At 46.2% G+C, this 18603-nt stretch overlaps 1 protein-coding gene across 5 annotated transcripts in view; it reads right to left on the reverse strand.

Moving 5' to 3' along the window:
* UBP1 (upstream binding protein 1) overlaps window positions 1-18603 on the reverse strand; it is a 51008-nt gene extending 32405 nt beyond the window's left edge. The window contains exons 1-2 of one of the 5 annotated variants that reach the window (XM_042955914.1): window positions 18289-18603; window positions 3668-3819 (exon numbers count right to left, since the gene is read on the reverse strand). In XM_042955914.1, coding sequence (XP_042811848.1) covers window positions 3668-3819; window positions 18289-18401 — 265 coding nt within the window. In that variant the 5' untranslated portion in view covers window positions 18402-18603. Of the gene's footprint in view, window positions 1-746; window positions 857-3667; window positions 3820-14457; window positions 14483-18288 lie in introns of those variants that run through there. The other 4 variants (XM_042955918.1, XM_042955916.1, XM_042955915.1 and 1 more) reach the window with 4 other exon arrangements.

Below are 18603 nucleotides of genomic sequence, written 5' to 3' on the forward strand. Positions count from 1 at the left end.
GGGGAGCCACTGCGTATGTGAAGCTCCCAACAGCCAGTCCATCAGTACTCTCTCCAACACGAGGCCCTCAGGACCCTCTCCTGGGAGTAAACTTTATATTCAAAAAGCCCTGAGTAAAATGCCAAGAATTAACCATCTTTTCCTTAGCAGCTGAATAAATACCGTATTACGATAAACACTCCCAAAGTGCTATGCCAAAGAGAAAAACAGCCTGGTTTGCAAGGGCTGGTTATACAATTGTATCATTTTGCACAGGGTTCATTTAATATAATGCTTTATCCACCACTGTGCAATATTACAGGTAATAAGATTTCAAAATCCTTCTTAGTTTAAATGGCTTACCGGTCTATGCCGAAATTAAGAACTAATTCAATCTAGAGCTGTTTAAATTGCATTATGACTCCTTTGCAAGTAACCGCAACGCATTACATTCGTTTCCTTGTTTGACAGCATCGCAACAGTCTAGGATACCTCTTACTCCGTCATTAACGGGTGCTCCACAAATACACTATATTCACATATATGCATTATACATGTGTGTACAGTTCACATATGTGAATACACATACATGCGCAAGCGCGCACACACACACACACACGCACACACATGCACAAGCACAAGAGCTCAGACTTGGTGAGATGCCCTTTCGAGACCCAGCTTTGGCAAGGCCTTCAGAGGTAAGCAAGGAGGCGGTACCATATGATGCAAGTGTTTTCATCTAGACTCTAAGAGTAGATGATGCCCACCTTGTGGAAACAGCTCTGATACACACAGCAGTGGCCTACTCCGCACCAGCCTGGAGATCAGCCACCTGGTACACATTTGCTTCGGCTGACGTCATAGTTGTCTACTGCCGCTATAACAAATTTCGACAAACTCAGTGGCCTGAAACTATACAAACTTATTATCACACAGTTCTGGAATTCAGAAGTCCAGCATAGGTCTACTGGGCCAACATCAAGCAGTCAGCAGGACTGTGTTCCTTTTGGAGGCCTCAGGGTAGAATCCACTTCCTTGTGGTTTTGGGGTTTTTTTTGTTTTGTTTTTGATGCCACTAATATCCCTTGGCTCATGGCCTCTTCCTCGGTCTTCAAATCTGACTCCGACTCTCCTACCTCCCTCTCTATAAGGACGCTTGTGATTTCACTGGGACCACCTATATAATCCAGGATAATCTCTCCATCCCGACACCCTTTATTACTATTTTTTTAATGTAATCTCTACCCCTAATGTGGGGCTTGAACTCACCACCCTGAGACCAAGTGTCACGTGCCATTAGGCGCCCCTAACACTCTTTATTTAACCACATCTTCAAAGTCCTTTTTGCTATATAAGGTAAAATATTCACAGGTTCTGGGGATTAGGGCATGGACATCTTTGGGGAACAATTATTCTGCCCACCACAGTTCCTAAGCAGTGCAAAAATGCTATTTCTACAGTTTAAAACTCTGACTGGCTTATTTAAAAGCTTGTAATAATACACTTCCCAATAAACCTGGCAAACTTCCTGAGTCACGGAACCGGTATCTAGTACCAGGCTGGGTTCTCGCAATTTGCAAAAACTGCTCATCCAGCTGCAACAGGAAACTAACACATCAACCAAGGTCTAAATAGTTGGTTTCCAGCGTGATCAGAAACCATTAAAGCTACTTAGTTGTAAGTGACAGGAACAGCAATAAAGGTCATATTGGACTTCCTATGTGTTGGCTAGCTTGTAAGTGCATCATAGCCATTAATTCAATTTAATCAACTGTTCTCACCTTGTCTTACGAATCTGTAAAATGCATTTTTTAAGTAAGCTCTATGCCCGACAGGGGGCTTGAACTCATGACCCCAAGATCAAGAGTCTCCTGTTCTACGGACAGCCAGTCAGGCACTCCTAAAATGGGTTAATAAAACTTCAGGAGTTATTGGGGAACTAAATAACACACGTATAGTACTTAGTACAATGCTTCACACTTTGTAAACACTCAGCAAACGTCAGTCTAATACATTATGACTATAGATGGTGGCTGGAAACTTTTATCAACATGAGAGATCTTTTCCCAGTTTAATAGTAACAGTGATAAATTATGGATGTTTCCCCAGGCCAACAGACAGACACATCCAACACATTCCTTTAAACAGGGGTCTGGGTGTACTCGTTCATCCCATGGTATGCACGCAACAGAACTTACTCAACTATTCCCCAAGTAAGAGAAATGCACGTGACTCCCTTGTCATTAGAAATAAAGCTACAGTGGATATCCACGCCCCTACATAGTTTCTTCTGATATTTTTTTTATATCTAAAACAGGTTACCATATACACTTAAGGTTCTTTCAAATATGACACTTAAGTCTCAAACAACAGAAGGCCTACCCAAACAATATTAACACCAAAGTTAGGGTACTGCTATGGGTGCTATGGTAGAATAACCTGGGTTGTAAAACCTCATGGATCCTAAATTTATAGATCAAATGAAAGGCTAGCATAAGTTACTCTTCCATATTTCAGAATACTATTATTTCATAACAATCTAAAATCTACAGCTCACAGTTCAAGGAATTAAAGATCCTATTTAATGATGGGAAAATAATCATAATATATCTTAAGCAAACAGGTGTTCAATCCAATTTTGTTGAAATATACACAAGAAAATACACCTAAAATAACATTTAAAATACTAAAAAGTATTCTTGGTGGGATGCAGCTACAGTCAATTTTCATCTTTATCTCTTGAGGTATTTCCCAATCCTTCTACAATGAGTATGTACTACTGTTTTTACAAGAATAAAAGTTCAGGGGTGCCTGGGTGGCTCTTGATTTCGGCACAGGTCGTGATCCCACGGCTCGTGAGTCTGGGCCCCACTGCACTGTCAGTGCGGAGCCTGCTTGGGATTGATTCTCTCTCTCTCCCCTCCACTGCCCCCCGCCCTCCCTTGCTCACTCTCTCACTCTCAAAAAATAAACTTTAAAAAAAAAAAAAGGAAACTTTAGATTTAAAAGAAAACCAAAGGAGCAACATGCTTTCAGTATGTATATCCAACAAATGAATAGCTGTGTAACAAAGTACTTTTGTTTAATTTGGTCAGTCACATTGGCCCATGCCCAGACTGCTAAAGGTACCTCAGAAAAAATCCCTTATAATTTCCAAAAGTAAATTCTACACCCACATCCGTTTTCCACTCTGCCAGCTCTCATTTTCAGATCACCGAAACATAATATTCTCATCAAGTGCAGACAAGATACGGGTGGACAAAATTTGACACGGTTTATTTCAGCCACAGACTCCATCCTGCTGCAGCTTGTCTATTTTCAGCACAAACCTGCTTCAGGCCTGAGACCCAGGTTCCTTGCTAGCTGGATTTCTGATTCATTCTCAAGTTCCATATTGAAACCAGGGTTCCTAAAAATAACTGACATCCTTTCCTACTTGCTCCTCCTCTGGATTTGGTCTGACAAACCCTGTAATAGATCTTGTTCCACAGACCTTATTGATGCAAATCGGCTTCCACAAACTTTTACCTCGTTGGCTCACAGTAAAATTCCTACAATTTCTGTTAACTGAAGCTGTCGAACTTAAGAAACATAATCGAATTTCAAGCTGTTACCAGCAGACTAGGCTGTAGTGCCACCGTGGATATATCGAAGTTCTTCCGGCAAAACACGATCCAGCCATACCAACCTTGGTTCAAGTAAGTGAGCGTCTCGTCGTGCAGTTTGACGGCTGGCGAGGTGGCGGCGCACATCACATACTGAAAGGGTGGGTGTTTAGTCTCACCATCCAACGGAAGGCTGGAATCTTCCTGCTTAAAAATGGGCAATGCCAAGACATCGCTGAAAGGCAAAGGAATCAACACTGACCTGAGTTTGAGTTTAAAATACTTGAAAGCATATAAAAACATGTAGGGGTAGCTTCTTTTAAAACTTTAAGTTCAAGGGCACCCGACTGGGTCAGTTGGTGGAACATGCAACTTCTGATCTTGGGGTTAGGAGTCTGAGCCCCGCGTGAGGTCCAGGCGCTACTTAAAAAAATAAATAAACTTTTATAAAAAAATAAATAAAATAAAATTTAAGCCCAGAAACGTCATGTAGAATGAGAGAAATATTAATGTTAATCTGGCTCCCCCAAAAGATAGTATTAATAACCCATCTCTCCAGCGTGGGGCGGGGCGGGGGGGGGGGGGGAAGAGTGGGAGAGCAGCTATGATTAGGCAGATAAAATAAGAAGTATTTAATAGTTAATAAAGTCCATGCTGATTAAGCAAGAGATCTAACAATAATATGTATGCTACTTCAAAAAACTCTTTAAAAACTTTAAACTCCATATTATTTCTATGAAAAAAAAAGAGCAAGTGCATAGCTACCTGTTTTGAAAGGTAGGTCACACTGGCACCATAAAATCACAAAGAAGCGTCTGATTAAGACGGTACTTTGCAAAAAGTGCCCCGCTAGGCCTGGCAAATGCTGGGCATAAAGCTTCAGGCTTCGTCTGAAACAGTGGCTTCTTCTGAGAAGCAGACAGTTGCTGCAGAAGCAGCTGCTATCTCCCCAAGGATAACTTGGCGCACCGGCTGGGGGGATGCGGGGGGGGGGGGGGGCCTTCTGGGGCACTGCCTATATTCTTCTCTTTTAACCCAAACACATGGATGTGCTTGCTTTGCTTTTTTACAAAAACAGCAGAGAGATAACTTACATTCCATAAAAACTCACCCTTTTAATCATTCAGTGGGTTCTGGCATATTAATAGAGTTGTGCAGTTATCCTATCTAATCCCAGAACATTTTCATCACCCCAAAAAGAAATCTCATGCCCGTTAGCAGTCACTCCCCAGCCCTATTGCCCGACCCTAACCCTAGTCCTGGCAGTGACCTACTGAGTCTCTATGCACTTGCCTATTCTTTTTTTTTTTTTTAATGTTTATTTATTTTTGAAAGAGATAGACACACACACACATGGAGTGTGGGCAGGGAAGGGGGGCAGAGACAGGGAGACACAGAATCCGAAGCAGGCTCCAGGCTCTGAGCTGTCAGCACAGAGCCCGACATGGGGCTCGAACTCATGAACCACGACGAGATCACGACCTGAGCCTGAAGTCGGACACTGAACCTACTGAGCCAGCCAGGTGCCCATGCACTTGCCTATTCTCAACATTTAATGCAAAGAGAATCCCATGGCCTTTTGAACTGGCTTCTTTTACTTGAGGTTTTCAAGGTCCCGCTGTTGTAGCATTCCCATTTAGGGATGAATGATACTCCCTTCAATCAGACGGATCTAACAGATGGATCAGTCTGTTTATCCACTCTGGGGCATCAGGGCTGCTGCTGCTAGTGTAAACCTAGGAGAATTGCCAGGTTATGGTTACTCTGTTTAACTTTCTAAGGAACTACCAAAGGGCTTTCCAAAGAGGATACACCATTTTACATTCCCACCATTAATGTATGAATTATAGGTATTTGCTTTGGAGATAAATCGCTGTTCTGTACACCTGTATCTTAATAATGTCTCTATGTTCCTTCCTCCATAAAAAAGTAAAGTAATAACAAAATATCCAAATGAATAACTACTTTATCAACACCACTAGCAAGGGCTTGTCTGAATTGCTTCCCCCTCCCCAAAAGCTGTTAACATACTCAGATATTTGGCTAGTCCATTTTAATGAAATTCAATTTAAAACCAAAAGTGTAAATAAATGAGATGGGAGAGAAAGGCTGCACTGCGTTCGCTCCTCCCTGCACAGACTCTATTAAAGCACCAGACTGATTATTCAGAGACTAATTACCCACTAGCCCTCTTCGCACCTGGGAATTGCCAACACGCTCCTAACACTTAAGTATAACTGAGAAACACACCGTCAGCACTGGTCCTCAATCCTCTAGAGTTCTTCTCAACACTGCAACCTGAGGGTCACCCGAGGGGCACAGATCTAAAACTTTGCGGCAGATATAAAAACTTTTCAGGAGGCTGAAAAACGGTGCTTTAAGACTTAGAGCAACTCTCTTCATGAAAAACAATCCTGATTGTTCCATGGTAGATGAGTGTATATATATATATATACTCATATACATATATACTCAATATATATATACATTCTTATGTTGTATATACGTAAGCATTTTAAGGATGAGAAAAAGGGGCACCTGGCTGGCTCAGCCAGTACAGCATGCAACTCTTGATCTCGGGGTTGTAAGTCCGAGTCCCACATTGGGTGTAGAGATTACTTAAAAATAAAATCTTAAAAAAAAAAAAAAAGATCCTTCGCTATTGAAATCCCAATTCATTTGAACTAGGGTCCCGGCAAGGCCCCGCTCTGCTCTTCTTCCCTCTTCTACTTGTCCTCACTGCCCCTGGCCCCCACACCAGCCTCCCATCCTGCCTCTTTCAAGGCGTCTGTACTGGTGCTGGGTTTGGAGCTACTCTTCTGCTGATGTCCGTCTAGTTCACTTCATTTAAATGTCACCTTCACAGCGACAGCCTGCCAACTGCAGTCCGCCCATCCGTGTTCCCAACTCCCCTTGTCCTGTTCTATCTTCCCACAGAGCTTGTCACCTTCCCACAGTACACAGGACTTAAGTTTGTACCACCCCTAAGTATACAACCATCTCCCAAATTTGTTTCACTTCACTGACTCACCCCAACATTTAGAGCCTCAAATACCTGCTGAACCAATGAACCAACTGCAGCCCTAATAATCAATCATTATTAAAATGAAAAAAACAGGTATCTAGGTAATTTAACATCCTCATGTCTACTAAGCCAAACCTTAGGAAAGAAAGTCCCAGGAGTCAACTGTTTTTGTAATCCCACATCCCAGACAGGTAGAGCTCCCAGGGATCAGACAAGCAAATGAAAAGTCTCAAGGCTTCAAATTATTACAAGTAATTTTGAAATGCCAGTACCCAAAAATAACCAGGCACACAAAGACAAACAAGACTCTGGGAGCAAGAACCAACAGCAAAAACAACAGATGGCATACACCCAGTTCCAGATCTGTCTGTTGGTATTCAGCTCTTTTCCGCCTCTGTTGCAGAGGGGTTCGAGGTCTGAAACTACACATACAAGACTTCTTGCCAGCTGGAGTCTTGCTAAGTCATCCCAAAGGGAAGCACTGGTGGGAAGTGAAAAGGGAGGAGGAAAAGACAGAGGCGGGCAGGCGCACAGAGGGTGGCTACAGGAAATTTCTAGGCCGTGGCAGCCACGCCCCCAGGCACAACCAGGTAACAAGCCCTCCTCCCCAAACTGTTCCAGCACCTTTGCAACTACTTCACTACATCTTTCTCTGCTTGAAACATCTAAATGATTTCTATTTTCCTAACTGGACACAGACTGATACCCCCAAAGAATTCAGATGCTGGAATTATTGGACCTATACTATAAAATTATGCTTACTCTGTATAAAGAAATACAAAAGGCAAGCCCAGGGACACCTAGGTGGCTCACTTGGTTGAGCGACTGGCTCTTGGTTTCCACTCAGGTCATGATCTCACCATTTGTGAAATCGAACCTGCTTGAGATATTCTCTCTCTCTCTCTCTCTCTCTCTCTCTATCTCTGTGTCCCTCCCCTGCTCACTCACACACACTCTCTCTCAAAATAAATTTAAGAAAATGTAAATAAAAGACAAGCCCAAATGATCTGCAAGGAAGAGAAAATTTTAAGGGACAGTAAAATAAAAAGGAACAAACAGAACTTCTAAAACTGGAAAATAAAATTGATAAAATTAAGAACTTAGCTTTAACAGCAGCTCAAACAGAAATATATAGGTAAAAAGAAGTTATGGAAAATGCAAAGGAGACATTAAGAAACAAAGGACAAGGTGAGACAATTTCACACTGAATTGAATTCCCAGAAGAGGAAAACATATCACAGAGACAGTATTTGACCTAAAGGCTGAGCAATTCCAGAACTGATGAAATATACCAATTGACTGATTCAGGAAGCCCAGATAACCAAAGCAGAATAAGATGTGGTATATATACACAATGGAGTATTACTCAGCAATCAAAAAGAATGAAATCTTGCCATCTGCAACTACGTGGATGGAACTGGAGGGTTTTATGCTAAGTGAAATTAGAGAAAAGACAAATAGCATATGACTTCACTCATATGAGGACTTTAAGACACAAAACAGAGGATCATAGGGGAAGGGAACCAAAAATATAAAAACGAGGGGGACAAAATGGAAGAGACTCTTAAATACAGAGAACAAACTGAGGGTTGCTGGAGGGGTTGGGGTGGGGGGTGGGCTACATGGGTAAGGGGCACTAAGGAAGACACTTGTTGGGATGAGCACTGGGTGTTATACATGGGGGATGAATCACTGGAATCTTCCTGAAATCATTATTCCACTATATGCTAACTAACTTGGGTCTAAATAGATAAATAAATAAAATTAAATAAAAATAAAGATATTGTGTTTAAAGAAAAAGGGAATCAATCACTGGAAAGCGGGAATGGGGAGAAGAGGTGGGAGAGATGAGGAGGGGTCCTGGAGTGTCCTGGAATCATCAAGTGCTAGGGGTGGGGAGCAGAGGATGAGGCCACCGTGGGAGCAGCACAGTCGCAGCTGTGGCAAAAGGATGCACTTGAATGCCGAGGCTGTGAACTTCAAGTAAGACCCATTCACTGCTTTTCTAGACCACATTCAGCTGCTTAGGTGTCTTAGGTGTCACATTTAATCAGGGTTACAGTTTTGCTGCAATAAAAAAGGTGGGAGGGGAATAAAGCAAGAGGGCCAAGAGAGACGGAATATTAACAAGGAAGAAGTAATTACAACAATTGCACATGGAAATTAAAAGTGGCTGAAGAAAAAAAGGTGTTCAAGAAGGCGAACTGAGTCGAATCAACGACCGTAGATGGGCTAAATGACAGAGCAAGAGGAGGGTCCTAAAGGAATGAGCTGAGAGGGTAGAAGGTGGTAGTTAACGCTTAACTCTGAATTTGAGATTATATGTGGGTTGCACGATTGGAAATGTCAAGGTCTAACCATAAGATTGAGTAGCTAAAGATAATACCACTGTAAGAAAGATACAAGGAACAGAAATGTCAGGCTACTAGAAGGCCCATTTAAGTGTCTTCTGAATCACCAAAAATTAAAACAGCAATAGTGTCAGATAGTGACAGTGAACCAGGACCTAAAATTTTAAAAATGAGGAACGACCCAGGGTGCCTGGGTGGCTCAGCCGGTTAAGTGTCCAACTTTGGCTCAAGTCACGATCTCATGGTTCCCGGGTTCGAGCCCCACTTTGGGCTCCACGCTCTCTCCCTCTCGTGGGATTCTCTCTGCCCCTTGCTCACTCGCACTCTCCTCTCTCTCTCGGGGGGGGGGGGGGGGGCGGAAATGAGGAATGACCCAGAAATCACTAAGATGACTGCAATAATTGGGTGACTGGTTGATATTTGGTAACATGAAATTCAAAGTCGGGAGGTCTTGCCAGGAAGGAGACAGGAAGCGTAGCTTGAGATGGCAATGAAAGGAAGGGGGTCCTTCCCTAGGCCTGTGGAAACAGACCACCACCGCTTGAGAGGGCTTCAGAGGAAAAGTCATCATTAAGAGACAGAGTTGACTACGTTAGTTTCCCAGGACCGTCACAACAAAGCACCAAGAACCGGATGGCTTAAGACAGAAACGTGTGTCCCTCGGCTCTGGAGGCCAGAAGTCCGCAATAAAGGTGTCAGTGTGGTTGGTGCCCTGTGAGGGCTGTGAGCGGGCTCTACTCTGGGCCTCTCTCCCAGTTTCTGGGATTTGGTGACATCTTTTGTGTTCCCTGGCTTGTGGACACATCACTCCAGTCACATGGTCAGCAGCAACCAGTGTGCCTTCACTTAAGTCTTCCTCCGTGCCCAAATGTTCCCTTTTTATAAGGACACCGGCACCTGCCCTGATTACATCATTTTTACTTGATTACCTCTATGAAGACCTTATTTCCAAATAAGGTCACATTCTGAGGTCCTGTGGGCTAGGACTTCCAATATATCCTTGGGGGGGGGGGGGGGAGGGGCACAATTCAACCAATTAACATTGACCACTTAGGGGATTTTTTTTTTTTTTTAATTTTTTCAATGTTCATTTTTGAGGGAGCGACAGAGCACAAGCAGAGGAGGGGCAGAGAGAGAAGGAGACACAGAATCCGAAGCAGGCTCCAGGCTCTGAGCTGTCACCACAGAGCCTGATGCAGGGCTCGAACCCACGAACCGTGAGATCATGACCTGAACCGAAGCCACCTAGGTGCCCCACTAAGGGGATTTTCTGATGACAAACTGAGAATTCCAGAGGGCAACATGGAAGGAAGTTAGGAACTGGTAAGAAAGCGGAGATGGGTAAAGAATTGGGGGGGGGGGGGGCAGGGGCGCGTGGGTGGCTCAGTCAGTTGAACGTCCGACTTTGGCTCAGGTCATGATCTCACGGTTTGTGAGTTCAAGCCCTGGGGACAGGGTCTGTGCTGACAGCTCAGGGCCTGGAGCCTGCTTCTGATTCTATGTCTCATTCTCTCTCTGCCCCTCCCCCACTTGTGCTCTGTCTCTCTCTGTCTCTCTCTTACTGTCGATCAAAATATAGGAGAAAAGCAGCGACCTGAAAATCTGGAATTTCTCGTAGTCCTGACAAACAAATACTAAGGGCACAAAAGGTCTGGTCCAATATGCCCTAAAAAACTTATACATATGTCTAGGAGAGACAGATCAAAAAGGCACAAGTATAATAAAAAAGAAGTTATAACTAATGACATAACAACTAAAAAGATGAGAATATCACTACCAACTTTGTGCCAATATATTGGAAAACATGGATAAGATGAATATGCCCTAGAAAGAGAATTTATCACAGGGTGCCCGGGTGGCTCAGTCCGTTGAGTATCTGACTTCGGCTCGGGAGTTCAAACCCCGTGTCAGGCTCTGTGCTGACTGCTCAGAGCCTGGAGCTGAAGCCTGCATCAGATTCTGTCTCTGTCTCTCTCCCTCAAGAATAAAGAAAGAAAAAAAAAAAAGATAACATCAAAACTTTCTTCAAGACATAACGACACCTGGCCGGCTCAGTTGGTGGAGCATGTGACTCTTGATCTTGGGGTTGGGAGTTCGAGAATAAAATCTTAAGAGAAACAAAAACTTTCTTCAAGACATAAATAGCTGTTAAAAAAAAATCCTACAGACACTGATATCATGGTTAAAACATTTCCCCCAAAGAAAATCCCTGTCCCGGAATGGTTTTACAGGCAAGTTCTATCAGACTTTCAAAGGCAGTTCTTACACAAACTCTTCAACAGAACAGAAAGAGAATACTTCCTAACTCATTTTATAAGTGTAAAGTAATTTGGAGTCAAACTGGCTACAAACGGAACTAAAAAGAAAATGAAAAGCTCATTTCAGCCATAAATATAGATACAAACAAACAAACAAACAAACAAACAAATTAAGTATTAACAAACCAAATCCAAGAGTACTGTGACAAAGCATGGTCTAGTTGAGTATTCCCCCGGAACACAAGGACAGAATGCAGAATCTGTAAACAGAACACCACACTTCTGGACAGTCGATTTAGAACAGAATGGCATTGTGAAGAGGTTCGAGTAAAAAGTCTTTTCAAGTAGGGAAAAGTGCAATTGGCCTCCTACTTCATACCATACCAAAAACAAAACCAAATTTATTCCAGATAGACTGTAATCCTAGGCATAGTCTATAAAGTAACAGATCATTAGAAAAGACTGTAAAAATATCTTTGACCCCCACAGTAGAGAAAGACTAACTGTAAGTGAAAACATTAGTCAATTTGACCATCTCAAAATCAAGAACGTCAGCTCAAAAGCCACCAAAAAGACAACGGGAAGACAAGTCGTGGAGGTGAAGTATTAATGACATTTATGCATAATCAAAGACTATATCCAGGATCTATGAAGAACGACAATAGGAAAAGGAAAAAGAAAACAATAGAATTAAATGACGACACAGGTGCTGCCTTCAAATCTTGAGACACTTACAGATAAACATATACACCCTTCAATGTATCTATTAGAAGACAAACACCAGGAGGAGAAAGCACCCAACCAAAGAAGTTGGAAAATAACCAGAGCAAGCAAGAACCTGAGGATGACAATAACCACAAAAATAAAACAGAAAACCCAACCTAAAAGAAAAACAAAACCAAAACTGGTTTCTTTTTTTTAATGTTTATTTATTTTGAGGGAGAGAAAGCACGTGGGTGCAGGCGTGACGGTGGGGGAGGGGCAGAGAGCGAGGGAGAGAGAGAGAGAGAATCCCAAGCGGGCTGTGTGTGCAGGGCCCGATCCTGAGAACCAGTCCTGCAAACCCTGAACCGAATCAAAACTCAAGTGCTCAACTGACGGTGCTCCCCAAAATTTGGTTTCATGCAAGGCACTAAAGATACAGACAAACCTCTGAAATAGGTCACAAAAGCAGGAAAAGACGGGGAGTTCCTGTGAGGTAAAAGGGAATAATCACAAATACAGAGATCTTTTTTTTTTAAACCTAAAAACTTAAAGCAATTTTATATGAAGAGTAAAATGACCACAACTGGCTAACGTTCATAAATTCTGACTATTCCTATGTCCACTGCCTAAATTACATGTCCAAACATCTACTTTGTGCAAAAAAATTAAAATCACCAAATCCAGGCTGCATTCCAGGTGAGCTTTACAAAATCTTGAAGAAACCGTTAAGTCTCATCTCATAAAAAATTTCTAGGGGTACCTGGCTGACTCAGTCCGTAGAGCGTGAGAGTCTTCGTGAGTTCAAGCCCCACGTTGGGCATACAGTCTACATATCTAAATACATAAACACAACTTTTAGCCCATAGGAGAGAAAGCTATCCAACTCACTTGAAAGTGATACAGACTCGATGTTAAAAAAAAAAAAAAAGGTCTTGATGTTTAAAAAAATAACAGGAGTACAAGAAAATAAAATTGAGGACCAATCTCATCTAGGAACAAAGATCATCTATTTATGAAACTTTGGAAACCTTCTCTAAAATCAGAAAGAAGATCAAAGAATCAAGTTTTTAGTGGTTCTAAACAACACTACAGCAAAGCCACGGCCAACACACCAAGGCAAGAATGTGAAACGTAAAGACCATACAGGAAGAAACAAATCTACCACTATTTACAAATACTGTTGGGGCGCCTGGGTGGCTGGCTCAGTCGGTTAAGCGTCCGACTCCGGCTCAGGTCACGATGTCACAGTTTGGGGGTTCGAGCCCCGCGTCGGGCTCTGTGCTGACGGCTCGGAGCCTGGAGCCTGCTTCGGATTCTGTGTCTCCCTCTCTCTGCTCCTTCCCAGCTCGCACTTTGTCTGTCTGTCTCTCAAAAATAAGTCAACGTTAAAAAAAAAATCAAAATAAATACGAATAAACGTTTAAAAAATATATAAAGATAAAAAATACACATATTTTAAACGTTTATTCATATTTATCTTGATCATGAAAAATAACTAGAAAAACTGACTAGAAAGTCTGAGAGCCTACAAATTATTAGAACTAGTAAATTCGCCGAGGTCCGGGGCGGGGGGGCGGGGGAGAAGCAAAATACAACAAGACGGAGAAGAAACACGTATATAGCCTTCCTGGCAGATTTTCCTTCTATCCAGAAAGAGCGCGTCCCACTACTCGTATGGACTGGCAGGCGGCCAAAAGGTGCGATGGAAACGAGTGGAAGCCTAGCCCGGCCCCGGCGCGTCAGGGCGCAGCCGCGCCGCTCGCTGAGCCACACGGTGGCAGGCCACTCGACTTCTCTGAGCCGATACCGGGTCTGCTCTTCCTTGAGAAGAAAACCTGTTTTCCGCATCTCCAGTCTAGGCACGCGCCGAACCAGCGGAGGGCAGAGGTGTGGTCCACGGAATCCCGAGGAAACGGCGACTCTTTCAGGGGGTTCGGAAGGCCAAGGTTATTTTCAGAATCCCAGCGAGGTGTGATCGGCCTTTTCCCCTCCGATGACACCTGCGCTCGGCCGACGGCGGTCAGAAGTGCTGGTGCCCTCGCACGAACCGGGGCAGTGGCACCGAACCGGACCCGGATCAGAGCAGGCGTAGCCGCTGCGCAGTAGTTACTCATCTCAGGCCACAGCGGCTCTTGGGCGGGTACAACACATTTCTGCCGCACACCTCGGGGTGGTCCCGAGGAAAGCTGTCTTGCCACCGCTTGATCTGCAGGCCGCCCCGGCGGTTTCTCTCACAAAGTATCAGTTTTACGTGAAAGAAAAACTAACAGGCGCACCCGGGTGTCTCAGTGGGTTAAGCTTCCGGCTGCTGATTTCACCTCAGGTCGCGATCTCATGGTTGTGGGGCCCATGGTTGTGGGGCCGGAGCCCCACATCGGGCTCCCTGCTGACAGCACAGAGCCTGCTCGAGACTCTCCCTCCCTCCCTCCTCCCCCCCCCCCCAGGCTGCCCCTCCCTCTCCCTCTCTCAAAATAAATAAATAAATATTAAAAAAAAAAAAACAACAAAGAAAAACAAAGTACGATTATTCAGACCTAGGCATCCGGCAAACTCCCTGCAAAACCGAACAAAGCGGGCCGTCGTTTCCTGGAGAACAACTGTGAGCGTGTCAGAGGAGGCGGTCGGCTGGGTTCTAGAAGGACGGCTGGAGGCCGCCAGAGGAAGTCGCGGCCGGCCGGGAGGCAGCCAGAGGGGCCCGGCGGCGCTCCGAGACAGAATCGCGAGCGACGGCTCCGAGCGGACAGGCCCAGACGGCTGCCCGACTTGGCAGCCGGGCAAGTGCAAGTTCGCGGGACTCTCACCCCGCCCCACCCTACTAAAACCTCCCTGGGGCTCAGGGTGCCGCGGCGGGACACCCCGGACCGAAGAAGCCTCCGAGAAACGCCCACCTCGAGCGGCAGCCACTCGGGCCCCCGGTTAACGACACGAGAAGCCCGACACCCGGCGGGCACCGCTCTCCCTCGGCTCGCCGCCCCTCGCGTCCTGCCGGCGTCCTTCCGCCTCCACGAACTTGGCTGCTGGCACCGCGGGGCTGTGTGTCCTCGGATCCGTTCTGCTGACGGGACGGAGGCCCCCCAGGGCCGTCTTCTGGACGAGCGGGGTCAAAGCCTCGGGCCGAGGTCTCCTCAGTCTACCCGGCGGCAACACCAAAGCCCCTCGGCGAGGTGGTGACTTAATGCGTTACGTGTCATCTAAAGAGCTCACGTTCCTTAAGTCCTGAAAGTTACGTTGCTCCAACTATACATTTCGCGTCAGCCAAACTCAGGTGGCCCCAAAGACCCCCTCGAGAAAGTTTTGAAGAGCCACTTTCTAGAGGCCACGTGGTTGTCTGGCCCTCACTTCGCAAAACAGAGCGACCCAGACTCCAAGTTCCGAGGGGCTTCAGACTTGCGTCCTTCGGCGAGGGGAGCCTCGGCCTCGGTCTGGAACGGCAGTGCCACCGGCAGGCGACGCGCGCCGCCCCCCGTCACGTCTGCGGGCTCCGGGTTACCCGCTTCAAAGGGAGGGGCTGGTTAGGAAGTTCCCGGGATCTCCTCGTCCGTCTCTAGAATCCTGGTGTAACGAGCGCAAAGACTCTCGGAAACACTCACGAGCCGCCTCGCTGCCAACAGAGTCTGCAGCCGCTCACACCTCGTGCACACACGTGGCACAGCCGCAGACACGGGGAGGGGGGAGGGGGGACGGGGGACGGGGGAGGAAGAGAAGCAGAGAAAACACGCGAACCAAAGTCAAGTGGAAAGGAGACGCAAATGGAATACGAGAAATTGCCACAACGTCCCCCAACACCTTCGCCTGCGCTGTTTAACGCACACAGGTTTTTATCTTTTATTTTTATTTTTCACACAGGCTCCGTGCCTAACGGGACGCTTGAACTCACGACCCCGAGATCAAGAGCTGCACGCTTTACTGACTGGGCCAGCCAGGGGCCCTAATGCAAACAGATTTTTAAGTCAGACCATCGAGAGAAACCGTCTTTTTTACAAGCCGTCTTCCCCCAAATCCACAGAAACCCATTTCTCAGAAAGTCTTTAAAAATGGCTTAAACCATCCAAAGAGCAAATACGGTAAGCACACTTCACTCTGGAACACGAAAGAAAAGTTTACTTTGTAGGCAGCTTTCCATTTTATTAAGAAGTCCGTTCTCCAATAATGTCCATTTTTGCACCTCAAATTTACTTCTTGAACTTACGGGAGAACAGATCACAGGGAAAGCCAGGCAGCAACGGCCTTACTTCCCATGTGATGCAGAGGAAAAGAGCCTGCCTGCCCGCGCACGTGCATTAAAAAGACACCGGGCCCCCCTGAGATCCAGCCTCCTCGGGGCTCCAGGTCTAGGCCAGGGAAGGACCAGTGCAATCACAGGAGGCCTGCGACAGCCCTCGTCTTTCTTCAGACTTAATCCACAGCAAGTCCATTTTGGAACTGCCCAAGTTTGAATCTCAAATCAAGGGCCTTGAATTTGCAAGAGGCAAGCAAGTACTCTCATCGGTTCCTCAGTTTTGAGGACCCAACTGAATGTGAAAGAACAAAACTAAACTAAACAAGCTCCTTGAAAACCTGGCATTTGCCTTCAAAGATACCTGGAAATTTAGATGAAATGGTACACCGTGAAACAATAACCAAAAACATCCAATGGAAAGTTTCCCCGTGGCAAGTATTGTAAGAGACCAGTAATTGTAAGATGTCAGGCATTATTTTAAGAACAAGGTCAGGGAAATGTTTTATAGCATGATTTTCTTTCCTTTCCACAGAATAAACCATACATAAAAGTTCGTTAGTTGGCTGAGTCACTAAAACAAACAAAACTCTAGGAAAAAAGTAAAAGCTCAAAATAACCCCAATAAGCAAAGTTCTTGGCAGCAAACTCTCCTTTTCCTGTAACTGAGAAGTGAGAAGCAGCTTTTCAGCCGAAAACGCTACATTCCCTTCAGGTGCCTTAACTAGCCTCCAGGAGCTGCGTGGCGCTTGAGGCCCACGTTTTCAAGTGGGGAATCACGGTCTGCAGGACGCCTGTCCGGGATGACCCTATGACTTCCAATAGATCAATTTCTTCAAGTGAAACAGTTGTTCCCGAAAAGAAGCCACCTCGCCCAGAGCCCTCAAGTTGCACAAGTGCCGAGAGGAAGTGCCAAGTTCAGGGAGAGGAGCACATACCCACCCAATCAGGGTCAGAGTCTGGTGACGAAAGGCTTTCCCCACCCACTTCCACGCTCTAAGAAACACCTCCTCCTTTCTGAGAGTCCTTTAGTGCCCAAAGTTCCCCGTGTAAGACCCAAAAGCTGAATTTCTTCAGGGAGCAGTCTCCACCATCCCCGGCCTGCCCTGACCCACAAGTCTTTGCTCAGGACGGTTGTGTCCTCGGTCCTCGCCCAGAGCCGCAGGGAGGTGTATGAAAGCTACTGGGAGACTGGACAGCTCTTCAAAGACACGGGCATTACGTTAAAGAACTTACTTAGAAAATCTCACTGAATTAGCCTTCATAAAAAGCTGCCAAGCCACGGGATTTTACACTTTAATCGGGTGAATTTATAGTGCATCAACTGTATTTCAATAAAGCTGCTAAAAATAAAAATAGCGAGCTACCAAACTGACAGAAGTTATTTAAGAAAACAAAAACAGAAGCACGGCATTCTTCAGGATAAAGGCCAGAGACTAAGCTCAGATCTGTTGCAACCTTCAAAATTAAACAAAATGAATGGCTGCTGGTACAGGCAGCAGAGACTAAACAAACTATTGTTTGTTGTGCAATCACTGCATCTTAAAGACTTCTTCAAAAGAAAATAGCCTAAGAGGGTGGTCCCCAAAACGAAAAACTTCACATTGAAGCAATCAAAATACAGAACTAAGGCGCTCCCCCCCACCGTGTCCACTTTCGCTTATGACATAATTACTGTTGTAACAGCCGTGATTAAAATTTGCAACCAGGAAAGACTACAATGTAGAACAGAATAGGAACGGGTAACCGAAACCTTAAAGAGTATTTTCCCAGTACAAGTTCTACTATTTCGTACACTGTATTCCAGCTCCAAGCGGCTTGTAAATCACTTGCCAGGAAAGGAAGCCCCTTCCCCCACCAAGCCAAGCCATCCTAACAGCCAGCCAGTTTTCCAGCAAAAATGAAGCCCTCAGGAGCAGTTTCCCGGAGCCAGGCTCGCTCCCACCCCCCGCCACCCCCCTGCCACCCGTCTGGGCAGAGGCCCGCGGGGCTCCCCGGCCCCGACGACCACGCGGCAGGGCCCGGACCCCGCGACCGGGAGGCCCGGGGACCGCCGGGAGCAGCCGCACCCGGTAGAGGCCCAGGGTCGCGCAGGCCTTCCCCCAAGGAGACCGAGGCTTCCGCCCGCCCAGCCCAGGGCGCCCGGTACCTCATGCTGTAGGCGCCGGCGCCCAGCTCCTGCCCGATGCCCGAGAGGCTGGCGTCGAAGTCGTGCACCAGCCCGGACTCGATCACCTCGTCCATCTTGAGCACCCAGGCCATCTTCCGGCCTCGCCGCCGCCCGGCGCGGCCTCCGCGAGCAGGCGATGGGGCCGGAGCTCCGCGGGCGCGCCCTGGGGGAGGGCGCGGGTGAAGCCTCGGGCGGCGCGGCGGATGGTCACCACGGGCGGCCCGGGCGGCGGCCGGGACGAGAGCGTCCGGGACCCCGCAAGCGGGGCACGGCGAGCCCGGCGAGCAGCTGCAG

Source organism: Panthera leo, chromosome C2, assembly GCF_018350215.1.
Source record: "Panthera leo isolate Ple1 chromosome C2, P.leo_Ple1_pat1.1, whole genome shotgun sequence".
Classification (NCBI taxonomy): Eukaryota; Metazoa; Chordata; class Mammalia; order Carnivora; family Felidae; genus Panthera; species Panthera leo.